This window comes from Lonchura striata, chromosome 3, assembly GCF_050655825.1.
Source record: "Lonchura striata isolate lonStrDom1 chromosome 3, ASM5065582v1, whole genome shotgun sequence".
Taxonomy (NCBI): Eukaryota; Metazoa; Chordata; class Aves; order Passeriformes; family Estrildidae; genus Lonchura; species Lonchura striata.
The window spans coordinates 35,576,028-35,592,662 of record NC_140705.1 but is presented as its reverse complement, the minus strand read 5'-3'; the positions used below and the strand labels follow the sequence as shown (position 1 = coordinate 35,592,662).

Here is a 16,635-nt window from a genome sequence, read left to right as displayed (position 1 = left end):
TCAAGCCCTCATCCTCTAAAAGATCTTACATGCTAATGGGGTTTAGTCAGTCAGGTTTCTTGTGTGACACTCTCAGGTGTTCTCTTGCCACAGAGCTGAGCTGTGCTTCCTCCTTGGGGCTGGATATGGGACCTGTGGGAACTGTGGCTAATGCTGGTGTTCAGGCAGTGTACCACAGCATAGCTGTTCTGTACAAATCTGTCTTGTGGCAAAGGAACAAACTGTGCATACTTGGGTACTCAGCAGCTGCATGCATGTCAGTCAGATTGTTTATGTGGCAGGGTAGCTCCTTCTGAGCTCACCAGCTTCTTTGATGCAGGTAAACTTTATTCGCTTGTTCCCTCATCCCTGACCCCTGTGGATTTAAGTTGATAGTCTCAGCACTGAAGTGTTTTAGAACTGTGGGACTGATTTAAAGAGAAAACAAGAAGCAGTCATATTTTTGGGGTTGTGCATCAACATGCATTATTTAGTTTTTATTTATGATTTCAGTCCACTCTTAGAATGTAAATTTTTATGCTTGAATTTTGCACTAAAGCTTCAAAATACCAGCTATTGCAGTAGCATGTAGGCTTTATGATCTTAAAAAATTGCCTTTAAGTGTAGAGAACACTATTCAGTAAAAATGCAAAAGATTCTAAAACAGTAGTTATTTGAGACCAAGTTAGTTTCTCAGTTATTCCCAGATTTTAAGTGTTTATTCAGCTGTATGCCTGCCTGTATCAAAAACCGAGATGTGTTTCAAATTGATGCTTTTTCTGCTGGTGTGTGAAATCAGTCTTTGCTATGAATATAAGCCTGAGTCTATCAAAGATTTTGCTGCTTCAACTGCCATCTCAATTTTAGACAGTGCAGTTGCCATAAATATTGATTTTTTTGGTCCTCTGAAGACATGTCTGTGGTTTAAAAGTCCTTTATATAGGTTTCCCTTCCATGCATAAATTAGTTCTTCCATATTTTGCTGCTGCAGTTGTTTCAAGGTTGTGAAGAGAATGATAATGACAGCAGTAAGGAATTAGGCCATTAGTCTTCTTTCAAGATAAGCTGCATATTTTCATGTTGGACTTTAGGCTATACATTTTTTCTTTAAATTTGGAATGTGTTGCTTTAACAAGTCTTTCAAAAATTTGATGTTAAAAATGTCAACTTTAAATGTATTTATATTGTTCTTGTAGAGCTGTTTTTATTGGAAGAGAGGATTATACCGCTTCAACATTTTCGGTGTCAAATTTTAGGTGTATGTGCAGATTAACCAGGCAGCAGAAGATGAAAACATAAAAAAGTTGGCTAAGGATTTCTTCAGAAAACTGGAGGAACATGATGAGCAGACATTGTCAATTTGGAAACAATTTAGAGACCTCAGTATTGAGGAATACATCAGGATTTATAAGGTACAAATCATCCAAATGTTTTTTCTGTGGTAAAATGATCTCTTTCTCTATTACTTCATCAACATAATTAACAGTGCATGGCACCTTTTCGTGTAAGAGACTGCCAAGCAGTGGACTCACTTGGGATCAGAGATTGCTTTAATGTTACCAGTTCATTGCCTTTCCCATAAATTTTAGAATGTTGTGGGGAAGCTCTTTCTCGGTATGCCAGGCTAAGCCTCATTCTGCTTGGAAAAAGCACAGTAGTTGATTTCTCATACAAGCAAGTTGTCAGAACAATTGCTGACGTGCTAGATACATGTTATTTAATAGTGTCTAGGTAAATGTCCTTTAGACTAATTCTCCCTTCTCAGAAGTCCTGAAGCTCAGTGTGGTGCAAAGCAGCAAGGCAGATCCATGTTGAATAAATACTGTTTGGTTTTGCAGGTGGAGTTGAGCTAATGCACAGCTGTCTGTTGCACACTGTGATCTCATGAGTGGAGCCAGTGTCCACTGTTTCATGGGACATGTTGTGCTACTGACCTAAAAATTAACCTGAAAAATTTTGAAACTGTTTATAATCCAGATAACTTGGCTGTGCTTTAAGTTCTTCCTTGAAACATGTCACTGCAGCCAAGAAAGTACTCTTAAGATAAGATCTGTTCAGTGAGAGACTTGATAATGCTTGTGGAAAGCTGTCCTCTGAAGGTAATTAGGTACTGGGCTGTGTATGCAGCTGCATCTTGAAAGTCACCCATCATTGATCACATGATGATGTGCAGCTAGATCTTCCTCTCCCAATTTCATTTAAACTAAAAACTATTGGACTGATGAAGTGACCAGGTTTGACAGTTAAGGTCATCTTTGTCTCTTCTGAATGTACCCTCAGCCTTAATTTCTGTATGCTCAGCAATGTTTGTGAGCAGCTTTTACTTTTTAAAATTCCTTTTAGCATCCTTTTAAAATAGGGTTGGTTTCATGTCCAGGTAGCTCCTCTGCAGCCCACTGGTTTCATCTCCAGCACAGCAAGGAAGAGACTTGCCTCAGAATTGTGTGAATTGCTCTAACCAGCAATTCTCATGAATTGCTCATGAATGTTACTGATTTCTCATGAATGTTACATTGAACACCATATTCACCTCAGGGAGAGATTAATTTTAATGCAGAGATCAATTAAATCAAAATCCAAGCATCCTTTCCTTTTAACAATGAAGGGACATTTCCTGGAATAACATTAATCTTTGCACTGTATCTGATCTGTGGCCTATCATCTGACTAATTTGAAGAAAAATGGTTAGCCTTGGTATTAATGATATTCTTGTAACTTTTCAGCGTCTAGGAGTGCACTTTGATGAATATTCTGGAGAGTCATTTTACCAAGAGAAGGCCCAGGAAGTTCTGAAGACGTTGGAAGATAAAGGACTCCTTCAGAAAACAGTGTATGAACTCATTCAATCTGTTGGTGCACTTTATTTAACATCTCAGTTGCACTTCAAACAAGATAAGATGAGTGGTTTGTACATAGTCTGAGGGGAAGAATTTTCTTTACATGGTTTTGGTAGCTGTTCTAGTAGAAGACCATCAGGATTTGTGCAGTTACAACTAAAATTTACATTTACATGACTAACACAAAAGACTGACCTTGTCAAATTTGGTACAATGACAGTGTTCAACTCCTAATGGTGTTTTAGGCTGTTGATTAGTTTGGTAGCTCTGTATGCCATTTAATGAGCAGAATTAGATGAGATCCTTGCCTTGATGAAAATGGTGCCTGGCTGAACTGGGATGGAAGTTGTAATCATGGGCAGGCTGCTCTCTGGCATTAGCAGTGGTGACAGCAAACTTACAGGGACAGTCTTCAAAAAGACATAAGGAGATAGTAATTCAAAGAAAAAGAATGAGACTGTCTGGAGGGAAGGGGGCTTGTGGCAAGAGGCCTTGGTTTTGGCTCTGAGTCTTACCTGAACTTACCTGTGTAATAACCTGCAGTGACATTAGTATTTTCCCTCCCCTTACAGAAAAGGGACAGGAATTGTGGATCTCTCAGAGAAAAAAGACCTCTCAACATTTTCCACTGTCATGCGCAGTGATGGGACATCTCTTTATATAACAAGGCAAGTAAGCCCATCTGTGCTCATTGCCAGTCATTTTGCCAGGCAACTTTTGAACATGAGTACATTGATAACTGATGGCATGGATTTTGAAGATTTTTATTTCTAGGCTATTTGTAACTGAAACTAGCAATGTAACTATGATGGGATGAAAATGACTTTTAAATGCTTTTCCTGTCCCTAAGTAATATTAGTAAATGCCCCTTTGCATAAATCGTAATACTTTCTCCAGCTACTAACTTTGAAAACAAAGCTGGAATCTCTGAATCTAATAAAGAGTTGCCAAATAATAAAGGTTTTTTTTTAAAAGGTCTTTTTTAAAGGTCTTTTTTAAAAAGACCTTTGCTTAAAATGTTTATTGATGGTGTGATACAGGAAAAAATTGCTTGTTTAGCCTTGTCTTCATTGGCTCAGTGGACCATCAGCACTGTAACATCAATTTTATTGCTGTTTTTCAGCCATCTCATCAGTATCCTAAAATTCCTCTTGGGTATTTTAATATGGAAGCCTTAACAGTTTCTTTGTGCCAGGAATGTAAATAAATCTAGTGTCTAGCCCTGAGGGTAAACTCTGTACAGCTTTTCAAAGCCAAGGGTATTAGGGAGATGCTGCAGTCAATCCTGTACATTAGGGAGTTGCTGAATCCTGTAGCCAAATGAAGACAATGATGCCACAGCTCCATGCACAGGTCAGCCAGGAGTAAGCATGAGCACCTGATCTCAACAGGCTCACACACAGGCCTGAAACCACTCAGCACAGCTGGCATTTTTTTTCCCTCTGGATGACTAGGATGAGTATCTATTCCTGTGAAGAAATAGATGTATGTGTATATGGTGTATATTGTGACAGATATACTTGCATTATGTGTGTATTATTGAATAATTTAATCAATATACATATGTATTGTACGTGCACTATGAAGCCCTCCAATAGCTGGAGGTCCCTGTGGTCTCTTCAGCAGTTGGCCTGGACCCTCTGATGCCAGCAGTACAGACTCCTCTTGGTGCCTCATCTCTGCAGGCACATCTGGAGACTTCCCAGGATACTTTGCCTACTTGCTTGGCTATTCAACCTGATATTTGCTGTCAGTCATAGGAGGATGTGTGTGCCCTCACTCCAGCTGTTGGCTGAGACACCTTGTGACCCCTGGCCAGGCTCCAGCTGTTAAAATTTCATTTCACTTATGTCCAGCCCCCTCAGTCTCTGACACCACAGATGCATGGCCTGCATGAGCTGTAGTCCTCAGCTGCAACTACTGAGACTCCAAACACATGTGCACACAGAGGAGACAGCCCCCTCACCCAGGAGAGTTTGAAATGGAATTTCATGGGAAGATGGGACAGACTGTGCTGATGAGGTGCAGGACAACTACACAAACATAACCAGCAATCAACTTACAAGCCACCCATCCCTGTTATCATCGTCTTTTTTCTTATCTCCCCTCAGCCTTCCATAACAAGTCTTGTGCAATTGCAAATGCTTTTTCAGATTGGAATACTCCTGTGACAGTCCTGTGTGCTTGTGTGTGTGTAGATGAGCTTTGTACCATTTAAGCTAAGGCTGAACATGGGTTAGTTTTCCAGGAAGGGATTGTTTCTCTCAGGTGTTAGTGGGCAGACAGGCACTGGACTTACTCTGCACCAAAGAACAGTTTCCTCAGCAGCTTTCTTAGGTATTGGTTTAAAAAAAACATTTCAGATGTGTCATCAGCAAAAGTATACATGTCTTTTTTTATGTGTAAGGCATACATGGATCCTTCTCTTCAGGAAGTCCTCTCCACTCCATAAAGAGCAGGTTATTTTTCTAAGAGGCTAGTAGTGAGGAATGTTTGAAAGTCCAAATAGTTTCTCATTATCTCTTTCAGAGATCTTGCAGCTGCTATAGACAGAATGAATAAGCACAGCTGGGATACCATGATTTATGTGGTAAGTAATTCTAGATTCAGCACACACTTTGGTGCTGACTCTCTCTAGTAACAGGGGCCTCTGGCTTGCAATATGACTTTGACACACAGTACTTTTGGCAGTAAAATGGATGCCCTTACTGCCCAGCAGCTGTGCCTCTGTGTGGCAGTTTCTTTGTTCTGTTTCAGTGCATGACCCCCAGAATGGTTGAAAAATACCTTTAAACTGAAAGAAAATAGGTTTAGATAAGATTCTAGAAGAAGATTTGTCACTCCAAGGGTGCTGAGGCACAGGAATAAGTTGCCCAGAGAAGCTGTGGATGCCTCATCCCTGGAAGTGCTCAAGGCCAGGTTGGATGGTGCTCTGAGCAAGGTGGTACACTGGAAGATGTCCTTTCCCACAGCAGGGGGTTTGGAACAAGATGATCTAAGGTGCCTTCCAATCCTTTTTGTACGATTTTATGAAAGTTAGCTCTGGAGTTATTCTATACTCATTGCAATTAGTTTGAAAGGAAATCTTACTTGATTTGGCATTTTATTTTCTTTATAGAAGTTGTAATAATTAAACAAATCAGGAAAAGCTATTACTATTATAAAGGGTTTTCAAATGTTAATTGAGAAATTAATGGTCTAAAATGAATCTAAGTCTACTCTGAAGTCCTGATATCTTATCTGAAATGTACATTTTTATGGCTAAGAACAATGCCTTAGTTTCATTAAGTAGAAATTGCACATAATATTTAATCAATCAGAATGAAGCAGTTGTAGACAGGGAATCTTTTTATATTTATTGGTTTTGTTATTTTGTTTTTTCACAATTCTAGCAGTATCAATAATGGATATGAATAGCAGGATTGTCTCCTTGTCTGAAACTGGTTTTTGATCTCATCTTAGCAAGAAAATATCATGTGTTGCTTTTAAATTTTCTTTTTCTCATATTTAGGGGAAAAAATTATGAAAGCTATGTTCTTTTCTATGAAGTCCAGAATTAGTAACATGTGGAAGAAATCTGTATGTGGTCATGTTTGGTAATGTCCCTGTACCTTCTCTGTGCAGCTTTTTCAAAAGTCAATATAATGTGGCACATAACAAGATGCAGGGAGAGAGATCAGTAAGCAGAACATTAAATACACAGTTTATAAAGTGCAGCTTCTAGTTAAACCACATTGCTCCTTTCAGCTTCAGTCTTCAGGAAGTTTCCTGTAGCTTGCCATTCTTACACGTTGTCATAGAACAGAGACTTTGGTTATTCTGGGGGGGAATTGTGTGATTTTGGTGGGAGCTTTTTTGCCCCTGCTGGCTGGGACAGTGAGTTCATTGGCATCAAAGGGCAGTGTGGCTGTGAAAGTGCAAAGTTTTAGATGTTAAGGATGCTTCCTGTCTGGTTCATGTGGGTGGGCAATTACTTGTGTTTGATGTTCCAGGAGGTAGCAGGGACCAAGGGAGAAGGAACAATTAGAAAAAAGAGTAGTTGGGTGTTCACTTTGCATAAATCAAGATGTTAGCTGAACTTTCAGCTAATGGTGTGAACAAGCATAGGAGCAAGAATCTTGATCAGACTACTGCTGTAGCTGAACTCCAGTTACTGTTTAATTCCTTGCCTGAGCCTCCCTGGTCTCCTTCAAGTCCAAAGAGATACACAGCACAAACAGATTGTGATGTGATTCATCATAGCCAATGTCTCATTCAAGTGGGAAACGACAGATTAGCCTCTCCTATCTTCTCAGCCTTGCTCAGGATGTATGGTTTTCAGAGGACATGGTTAGTATTTTTATAATTTTTGACTTTCTGAGGGCTGAGAAAGTGGGTCATAAAAGAGTGAAATCAATCGTAGGAGACTCTTGTGGGACACACAGCTGGTGAGGGAACTGCCAGCCTTGCTGAGCTTTGCTGTTGTTTTATGGCACTGCTTTGTAGTGAGTGTTAGTAGTGAGTTACTCAGTGTTACTAGAGGCAGGAGGACTTCATGAGATTAAATTAGTATGCTAATAATTTTAGTCTTTAATAATTAAATAAAAATGTATTTCAGAATGCTAATCTTGTTACAAGAAAATTATTTAGAGACTCTAGAGTCTTATTTTACAAGATTGTCTTATTTTCATCAGATCAACTTCTTTAAGGGAACATTAAATGGGTTTACTACTTGAAATGCTGTAAATCAGTGCATTCACCAATTTAGGTTTAAAAAAAATCCCACTTATCTCATAAAAAGGCAGTGGTACAAGCAAAATATTCAAAACATCTTAAAACTTGTGGCATGCTATTAAAGAGGTACTAAGATTCCATTGAATGTTGCACTCAAGAAGGAGATGAAAATGCTTTTAGATATGAAGAACTAAATCCAATCCATGCTCTCAGACTTCTACCTTAAGCCGGCCACCTAATGAGAGAGGTCTGGCTTTGTGCAGAGATAACCTCATCTGCAAGGTGCATGGAAAAGGACTTGGAAGGCCTTGTCTGAAGCACCAGCCACTGCTGTCCTTTTATCAGCCTTGCTTGTGAGTCAGCACAGAGAGGTGATTCCAGGAGCAAAGCAGGTTAAGAGGAGCTAGGAGAGAGGAGGCAGGTGCTTCATACAGTGGTAACTGAGAAGGGACACAGATAAACATTTCACTTCTTGGCCCAGAACAGCAAACAAATGAGGAAATAGTGAATAGGTTATAGGTTATAATAGGAATAGGTTATCTCTGCACTGTCTTTTAAGGAGGAATAAAAAGGAGTCTGAGTGAGGTAGTTGAAACAACTAGGTAGGAAAATGAACCTCATGGCAACTGCTGTAGCTAGAAACACATGTGAAGATTGTTGTTAAGCATAACATACAGTCAGAAGCAAGTTTGTAGGAGAGTGTAACTGAAAGTGGAAGAAAGATCAAGGTAAATGGTTATGAAATTGTGGTAATTTATACATTTTTTTGAATTATCTACCTGCCTTATGATGTAAAACTACAAATCATGCTGGAGACAATGGTAGCTAGTGGGTTCTGGAGGCAGACAGCCAAAGACGTTCTGTTTCTAAGCCAAAGGATCCTTGGAGTTCGGTGATATAACCCAGGGGTATAATCAGAGCAGCAAGGCTCTGAAGTGAAAACAGATGTTTTGTTTGATAGGTAGCTTTCAGATCACGAGAAACTAAAGAATATTAAGGTTTCCTTGCACTTCGTGTCTTTGCCTTAATGACCTGAGAAAAATCATTTCTGAAAAGGTGGATTTTTTTTCCTAACATAACTCAAAATCCCATTGCCATAGATTCCAGCTGTCACAAGTCTTGCTTGTCTTCATGGATCTTAATTTTGCTTGAAATTACTTACTGGCACTGTGATATTGTGTTAAAAGCTACTTCCTATCAGACTCGTAGTCTTTTCTGATATGCATCAATTCTATTCCTTAGACAGATAAAAGCCAAAGTAATCACTTTCAACATTTATTCCAAATACTGAAGCTCATGGGTTATGACTGGGCAGAAAGGTATGTACTTAAAAATCCTAATTACATACTGGTTTTGGTTGTTAATTTCTTTTTCCTCAAGAATGTATATAATATGTACATTAGAATTTCAGTCAAGTGCTCTTTTGAGGAGAATCTCCTGCTGGTGTCCATCCACCACCATGCTATAGCACACATCATGTAGACATTTTGGATGAAACTAAACTACAGGATGTAATGCTGGTGTGCAAGTAATGGACTCCAGAGTACAAGCAGACATTTGGTCTATAGAACCCCACTAGTACTAGTCCAACAGAGAAACAAACCCTCAGAATTATGTGCAATGTGGGCCTCAGGGCCTTATCAGCAGCCTTTTCATTCTGTGTGTCCACTCCTGCTGGTCTGATTTATTTGTGGATGGAGTCATTGCTGCATGTTTAGGATGTGAAAAACAGCCCTGTCTCTCATTTAACAGGTTTTTCATAACTGCCTGATGTGAAAAAGGGAAACCATTTTTAAGAGACTTTGTGGCATAGCTTCTGGGATATTGTGTGGTCACATACTAAATTATTACCTCTTAAAGTATTTTATTTTAGCAGAGATCAGAATCTGAGTTTGAATCATGCTTCAGGCTTGAAGTATCTATTGCAGGGAAGTGTATCCCTGCTGTTATTCATTGTAATTACCAATCTTGTTAGCAATCTGAGCAAAGGTCAGTAATGGATCTCCAGACTGAATCATATTCCTCTCTGCCAGACTGCATGTCTTTTGTGGTTAAATATAGGGTTTTGGCCTTCAGGAATACCAACCTGCCTCCTTTCACAGTACTTAGTTGTGCTAAAATTACCCTAGATTCTGGATCAAGAATAATGCCTTGGAATATTATGAGCAGAAACAGTGAATACTTTATTATTAGCAATGATTAATTATACTGTTAGCTTAATGTGGCCACAATAGAATTATTATGACTCCTTTTCTAATTATATTAAGATACCTCTGTTGCCACAGTAATTTGATCTATCTACATCCTGCCTCTCCTCAATTTATTGCAAATTATTGGATTGAGGCCTTTGTACTAACGCTAGTAGCAAGAGATTCCTGAGAGCACACAAATGACCAGGCTATCATTACTCTGATCATAATTTTCCCATTATACAATAAATGCAGAGCTTGGTGTCTGAAATGAGAGTTACTGATTATATCTCCAAGCTTCCCACGTTGGAGTGTTATTTATTCAGCTGTTATGGCTGTTTCCTGGTAGAGAATCCAGCTCTGAAAAAACACTGCAAACATTTCTCTTGATTGAAATATAATTTTGGTCCTGCTGCTTCTCAACACAGGTGTCAGCATGTGTCTTTTGGTCTAGTTCAAGGCATGAAGACTCGGAGAGGAGAAGTAATTTTTTTGGAAGATGTTTTAAATGAAGTTCGCTCAAGGATGTTACAAAACATGACTTCTACAAAAAGTTAGCTATTTCAGGTCTTATTAGCTTCTTTTTGATGTTCTGTGTTGATCACATTGTGTCATCTTTTCCACCCTTCACTTCTCCCTGTATTGCACTAATCACAGTAATATGTTCTTTTTCTTTCTTTTTGTACCAACTATAATATAAACCATTACAATAATTCTTTGCAACTCTGTGAACTCCCTTAAATTGCAGATTTGCAAACTCTAACATTCAGTGAAACTATTTTATCGTGCACTGAGAAGACATTAACTGCTTTTTGGGGACAATTGTTTTTTTCTGGAGGGACAAATTAGTCAGTAGTAGATTTGGGACTGGAGTTCAGGGATCAGTCAGATTTCATCCAAAGGATTTATAGCTCTGACAGTTTTCTCTGGCAAGAGTAACTCTCGCTTGCCTGCCACTGCTGCCTTGTCACCCTGCCAACCTTGTGGCTGTTCCCGAGTGCCCTGGAGGTCACTGCTCTGCCCCAGATTGTGCTGAAGAGGGGCTGGTTTCCCTGTGCTTCACTGGGCTGTGGCTCCAGGATCGTTTCCTCCTGATGCAGTACAGATCCAAGCAATTCCCAGTGAAATGCTGCCCCCTCTTGTGCTCTCTGGAGTTAGGTGCTGGATTGAGTCACCGATCTGATCAGTTTAAGTAGTATGCATCTTCCTTGCTCTGCCTCCTCAACTTTTTTGAAACCGATGATTTTCCTTGTAAAATAGACAAGGAGATGGTGTCCCTGCATGTGGCAGGGGATTTGGACTGGATGGTCTTTAAAGGTCTCTTCCAACCCAAAGCATTTGTGATGCTCTCAGTTCAGATTCCCTCAGTATAGTCAGTTTAAATACTTAGAGTGGATGGTGTGAATACTCCCTAAATGTACATTCAAATGGTCTATTAGCCATTGGAACAACTTTCTTTGTTTATGCATCTTGTAGCACTTGGAGCTTTTTATCAGTTTTGCAACAAAATCTGTATTTCCCTGATCTTGGAGATTGGCTGTCTTAATTGTGAAAAGGAATTCAATGTAGCCTGCATAGTCTGTCATAATGGACCCTTTTCACCTCAAAATCTGTGCTACACATACAAGGGGAAGTGGGATAAAGCCCATGTGAAACAGCTGTTTTCAGCTTTTAATAAAGATTTATGTCCTCGACTCCTCGCTGCATGCATCCTGACAATTTCCATATTGCTAGTTTACACTTGTGGAAGATCTGCTCTTTTATTGGCATCTGTAAGTGCGAGCAGGAGTCAGTATGGTACTGCAGACTTAATGATGTTTTTCTGTTTCTCTTCAGCAACCAAAGAGATCCAAGATCCTGTGGAGACAGCGGAGAAAGTTGGTCTTGCAGCACTCATAATTCAGGTGAGTCTGAGCTGCCTCACAAGGTCTGCATTGTCTGTGAGAAGCTGCAAATTGAAATGAAGAGCCGTGTCTGGGTGACATCAATTTATTGTTCCAGGACTTCCAGGGCCTTCTGTCATCCGATTACCAGTTTAGCTGGGATCGAGCTCTCCAAAGTCGGGGGGATACAGGTGTGTTCTTACAGTACACCCATGCCAGACTCCATAGGTAAGATGAGCATTTCTGCACACCACAGTCTGATGTGAATTTTAACCTTAGTTAGGCACTACTGCTTTGCTAAGTAGTAGTGCTAACTCCTTAAATATGACACATGTTCACTTTTTCTGTGGAAGTGTGAGTTTAAGATAGAAATCATTGAGACTTTCCAGAAGAGCAGGCCAATTAAAATTAATTTCCTACCTCATTTCCATGGAACTGAACTAACTGTTCTTGTAGTTTCTCAGTTCTAGGAACAGCTTCTCTGTGGTTGGTGTCACTGATGAGGTGGTTGCCAAGAGCTAAGGAAACTGATGTAAAAGCTAAAATGCCCATACTTGTAAAACACACCACATCACAGAACTTGGGTGTTTTGGCTACCCACAGTAACTAGTGTCTTATTTTTAACATTATTTCCCACTCTTGATAGCCAAGATTAAAAGGAGATCCCTTCCTGTTGACTCTGGTCAAACACTTGACATGTTTAATTGCTTTTTTTAAAGAGTTTCAGAAGAGTCCAGTTTGAACAGTTTTATCAATTATACTGAACTGCCAGAGCAGACCTCAATATGTGTTTTCATGTAAGATTTCTTCCTGGGTGAGGCGAAAGGTGTGAAGCAGCCTGATGTTGTGAGGCAGTGGTAGCAGGACATAGTGTTCAGGGAGAACATGAAAGCCTAATCCCTTTCTCTGGTCTGTTCTTGTACTCCCTTGTCATGTAGGTATTGGTGGTTCCAGAGTACCATTAGTGGGGGATTGTCTACCTCCCTAGTCCTTTTAGCTTCTGGACCTGTTGTCCATGCATATCTCTAATACTGTTGATAATTGAATGGCCAGCACACATTTTATTTTTTTTTTTAATCTTAGGTTGAAGTCAGCTAGTCTTATTTCAGTGTTCCATTCAGCTTGAGCAGAGCCTGCACTGTTTTCTTAAAAACACAGATTACTGTGTTTTTTTTTTTTTGTTCAGCATTGCTAAGAGGTGGTTTTCATCCAACATTTGTTTTCCATTCCTGTTTTAGTTTAGAACAGATGCATGGGAATGCAGAGCTAACTGATGTGAATGTGGCATGCTTGCAAGAGCCAGATGCCATCTCTGTTCTTCAGCATCTTCTCAGGTTTGTCTAGTTTTCCTTCCAAATACCGTTTCCCTTAAAATAAATATCTGGAGATAACACTGACCTATTGAGAGGGCACAGACTGCATGATCATAAGAAAAAATGGCTTGTTTGAGACAATGACTTGCCTTTTGTGCCACATGGATTGCAATATTTGAAGTGTTCATGGCTTTAGAAGCCATGAAGAAGCAGTTGTTCAAGATGGAAAAAGCAGTATTTGGAACATACTCAGTGTACATGAGCCTCCTAATTATTTCTTATCTTCACAAATGTGTGCTCAGCTCTGTATAAATATTAGCTGCAGATTTGCTTGGTCCCTCTTGTTCTGTGTTTGTCATGTGAAAGAGGTGAGGTGCATGGAGTATGTGTGTGCACATTTGGGAGCTCAGCATCCTGCAGAGCTACTGAATGCACAACTGGTACCTGTTAATAACAGTGGAGTTCTTCATTAATTCAGTCTTTAAGTTGAGCAGTTTCTGTTTTCATTAGTTCATAGATGTGTAATTAAACTATGGAGACAAGGGAGTTCTCCATGTTGTGCAGCCTGTGATGGAGTCAGAAATTACCAAAGCTTTCAGAATTCCTACTGAGAATTCCTATATGCTGCATTGCACTGTAGAGTGCCAGAAAGAACTTTTTTGACCATACTAAGATCTTTGTGAGGCCACCTGAATACAATTAGGACTTTCAAAAGTCATGCCAGTGCTCCAGGTGGCTCCTTTGACCTGCATGTGTGGGCTGCAGAGCCCTACCATTAACTGTAATTACCGCCAGAGGTCTGCCTGCCGTGCATCATTTGCTGCTCTCTTGAGCAGCAGCAGGACCAGCCAGCTCTCAGCAAAACCAGTAGTGTCTTATTTATGCAGTGCCATTGTATTTCACAAAAAACATATGAGCTCTTCCTTGGGATTTTTTTATACTTTTGCATGACTGCTGAGCTGTTATCACCGTATGCTCCCCAGTTCTGCAGCTTGAATCAGAGTGGAAGATTCCACAGCAGTTCAGCTTGGACATGCTGGCAGGGATGGGCCTGGGAGCTGAGCAGAGAGCGGGACGTCCAGTCCCTACTTTGAATTTGAAATCTCTTCAGCCCTTTAGGTGTTGGCACCTTTTTGCAGGCTTTGAAAAGGGGATAGCAAAACACATGAAGAAAAAAACATAGCTGTCATGACTGTACTACCCTGCTTAATACTGTCTTACAAAGTCAAGTGTATTGTGTAAGTCATGTAGGATGACCCTGCTTGAGCAGGTAGGTTGGACCAGATCACCCACTGTGGTCTCTTCCAACTTGAACCATTCTGTGTGATTATGTATTCCAGGATTTGTCTTTTTCTAATGTTGCAAGATTCCTTTTATCTACTTAAAAATCTAAGCTGCATTTACTAAAGGCAAAGGGATTATTTTGACTTCCTTGGTTATTTAACACATGTTTTTTGCTCCTAGAAATGTACAGTTAGTGTTGAGATGTAAAACCAGACATAATGTTCCAGGAACAAATATAGCTTTTGTGTTCTCTTTGCTATAGCCTGCCTCCCTGAGCTGTTTGCATGATGAAGAGCAGAAGCAATCTCCTTCAATAATAAGTGAGCAAGGAAGGAATAATCTATTGTATGCTAATGATATAGCTTAGGTCTGCTTCAGAAGATTAGTTTTGCTAATTCTACAGCTGTGGTTGGGTGCTTGTTCTGACTTAAGCAAGTCTGATGCACCTTCTATCTGAGTACACCTTGTACCACTTCAGAACCAAACAGTCCTTTCCTTCCTTCACAGGTACGACGAGGTCCTGTATAGATCTTCTCAGGATCTGCAACCCAAGCACATTGTCAGCTACCTCCTCACACTGAGGTAAGGTGTTTGCTGATATTGGCCATGTCTCCAGTGAGAACAGGTCTTCCTGAGCTGGCTCTGCAGCCCTCACATCTGCACTACTTTGAAGAGTAAAAATAGTGGGAAGATGCAAATTTATGGCATAGTTTCCTTGAAGCAGGAAATACATAAATTAGGATAGCAAATAATGTAATAAATCATTGAGATTAAGGCTGGAGCCATGACCCTGCTGAGAAACTTAACAGCTTTTAAGAAAATATAATCATTTGGCTGAATCCAAATATTTGAACCCAAAATCATGCTGGACTAATGATGTCTTAAGGATGAGATTTTAGCTGATAATATTCTCTCAATAACAACATTTCAGCTAGAAAATTTTATTCCAAGCTGCTTTTAACCACTATCTCAGCCCATGAACAAAGCTTGTTACTAGTGTAAGTTATAGTGTGTTTCTGATTCCCAGAGGGATTGGACAGCACCATGAAATGCTGGTGTAGGCTTGGTGGAGGAAGCTGTTGAGCCTGTGTATGGGAAGGCTTTAACAAGTTAGGGAAAACAGTGTACAGAATCGTGCGTCTTGGGAATGATAGGGTAGGTTCTCAAGGATCTTCCCAGAGCAGTCTTGAGATTATTCTGTGGGGTTTTTGGGGGGATGGACGGCAGGGAGTGGGAAGATATGTGTGAAGCAGGGAGATTATTTTGGGGTTATTTTAGGAGAATTAAGTTGTTAGGGTGTGCCATCAGTACCATGCAGGCTACAGAAAACCATGCCCTCCTTCAGCCGGGTGAAGAGTCTGTTAGAAAAGCGCCTGTGGCATGCTGCAGTTGTGAGTGGCTCTTCCAGTTTTGCTGCTTTCTGTAGCACACAGTGACTCGCTCCTTCTCACCGTTCTCCCGTGTTTTCCCTTTCAGCCGTCTGGCAGCCGTGGCACACAAAACCCTCCCTGTGAAAGGCAGCGCTCCCGACGTGGCACAGGTGCGGCACAGCGGGGCTGGGGGAGCCCGGGGGGCGGCCCGAGGAAGGATCTATCGGGGCTTTGCCAGCCCGGCTGTGTCAATTACTCGGGGGGAATACAAGCCCACAGGCGGAGGAGCCAGCAGCCAGGCTCTCCCAGGGCGGAGCGCTTTGGGAAAGCCGGGACTGCTGTTCACAGCTGTGCCTTCCAGAAAGGGCTGCTCCGCTTGATCAGCCAAAAACACAACATTCTCTAAGGACAACTGTTCCAGACCCAGTCAAACACCTTCTCATCACCTTTCCTTCTAAATGTTTTAAGAGTAAACATTTGAGCATTTAACTTGCTCGTTGACTTTTGATGGTTTCCTTTAGTGGTTATGTGGGAAGATAAAGAATTAGGAGAGAACTGAATCTGTCTCCTCCCTCTTGCCACCTACATATCCCAAGTTGTCCAGAGGCTGACAACTGTTAATGTGACACTCCAAATAAATGCAAATTCTTTTTACTGATCTCCCAGGCAATGTTTGACCCCCTAAGGACTTGGTAAATAATATATTAATTACATTGCCTCTCTTATTTTCTTTCATGTATTTCAAAAGGAATTACCTATTTGATTTTGGTAGGAAATAAAATTTAAGTGTTGAGCTGTGCTGTGGGAGAAAACATTCAGTGGAATTGGTGAAGCTGCAGTCTGTGTTTGAGCTTAGATACTGTAGGCATTAATTCCTTTGACTGCATCAAACTTCAAGGAAAACTTCCATTCTTTATACTGTAAATAAAAATATTTTTCAGCATCTTGCACTGTGACAGCTTTCAAGAGCTATGATTTTTGGAGCAAGCTTGATAGAGCCCTTCCCAAACAGCCAGTTGTGTAACAGCCAGATATTGACGAGGGAGAGTGAAATTTTCAAAGCAGCC

At 40.4% G+C, this 16,635-nt stretch overlaps 1 protein-coding gene across 7 annotated transcripts in view; it reads left to right on the top strand.

The window, feature by feature from the left end:
- Positions 1-16,635, top strand: part of RARS2 (arginyl-tRNA synthetase 2, mitochondrial) — a 29,600-nt gene that overhangs the window by 12,410 nt on the left and 555 nt on the right. For 2 of the 7 annotated variants that reach the window (XM_085574826.1, XM_021545768.3), the window contains exons 9-19: positions 1,236-1,391; positions 2,703-2,809; positions 3,389-3,484; positions 5,346-5,406; positions 8,772-8,848; positions 10,147-10,271; positions 11,555-11,622; positions 11,720-11,829; positions 12,840-12,935; positions 14,706-14,780; positions 15,675-15,738. In XM_085574826.1, the coding sequence (XP_085430952.1) occupies positions 1,236-1,391; positions 2,703-2,809; positions 3,389-3,484; positions 5,346-5,406; positions 8,772-8,848; positions 10,147-10,271; positions 11,555-11,622; positions 11,720-11,829; positions 12,840-12,935; positions 14,706-14,780; positions 15,675-15,738 (1,035 nt within the window). Of the gene's footprint in view, positions 1-1,235; positions 1,392-2,702; positions 2,810-3,388; positions 3,485-5,345; positions 5,407-8,771; positions 8,849-10,146; positions 10,286-11,554; positions 11,623-11,719; positions 11,830-12,839; positions 12,936-14,705; positions 14,781-15,674; positions 15,739-16,635 lie in introns of all 7 variants that reach the window. The other 5 variants (XM_085574827.1, XM_085574829.1, XR_014953668.1 and 2 more) reach the window with 4 other exon arrangements.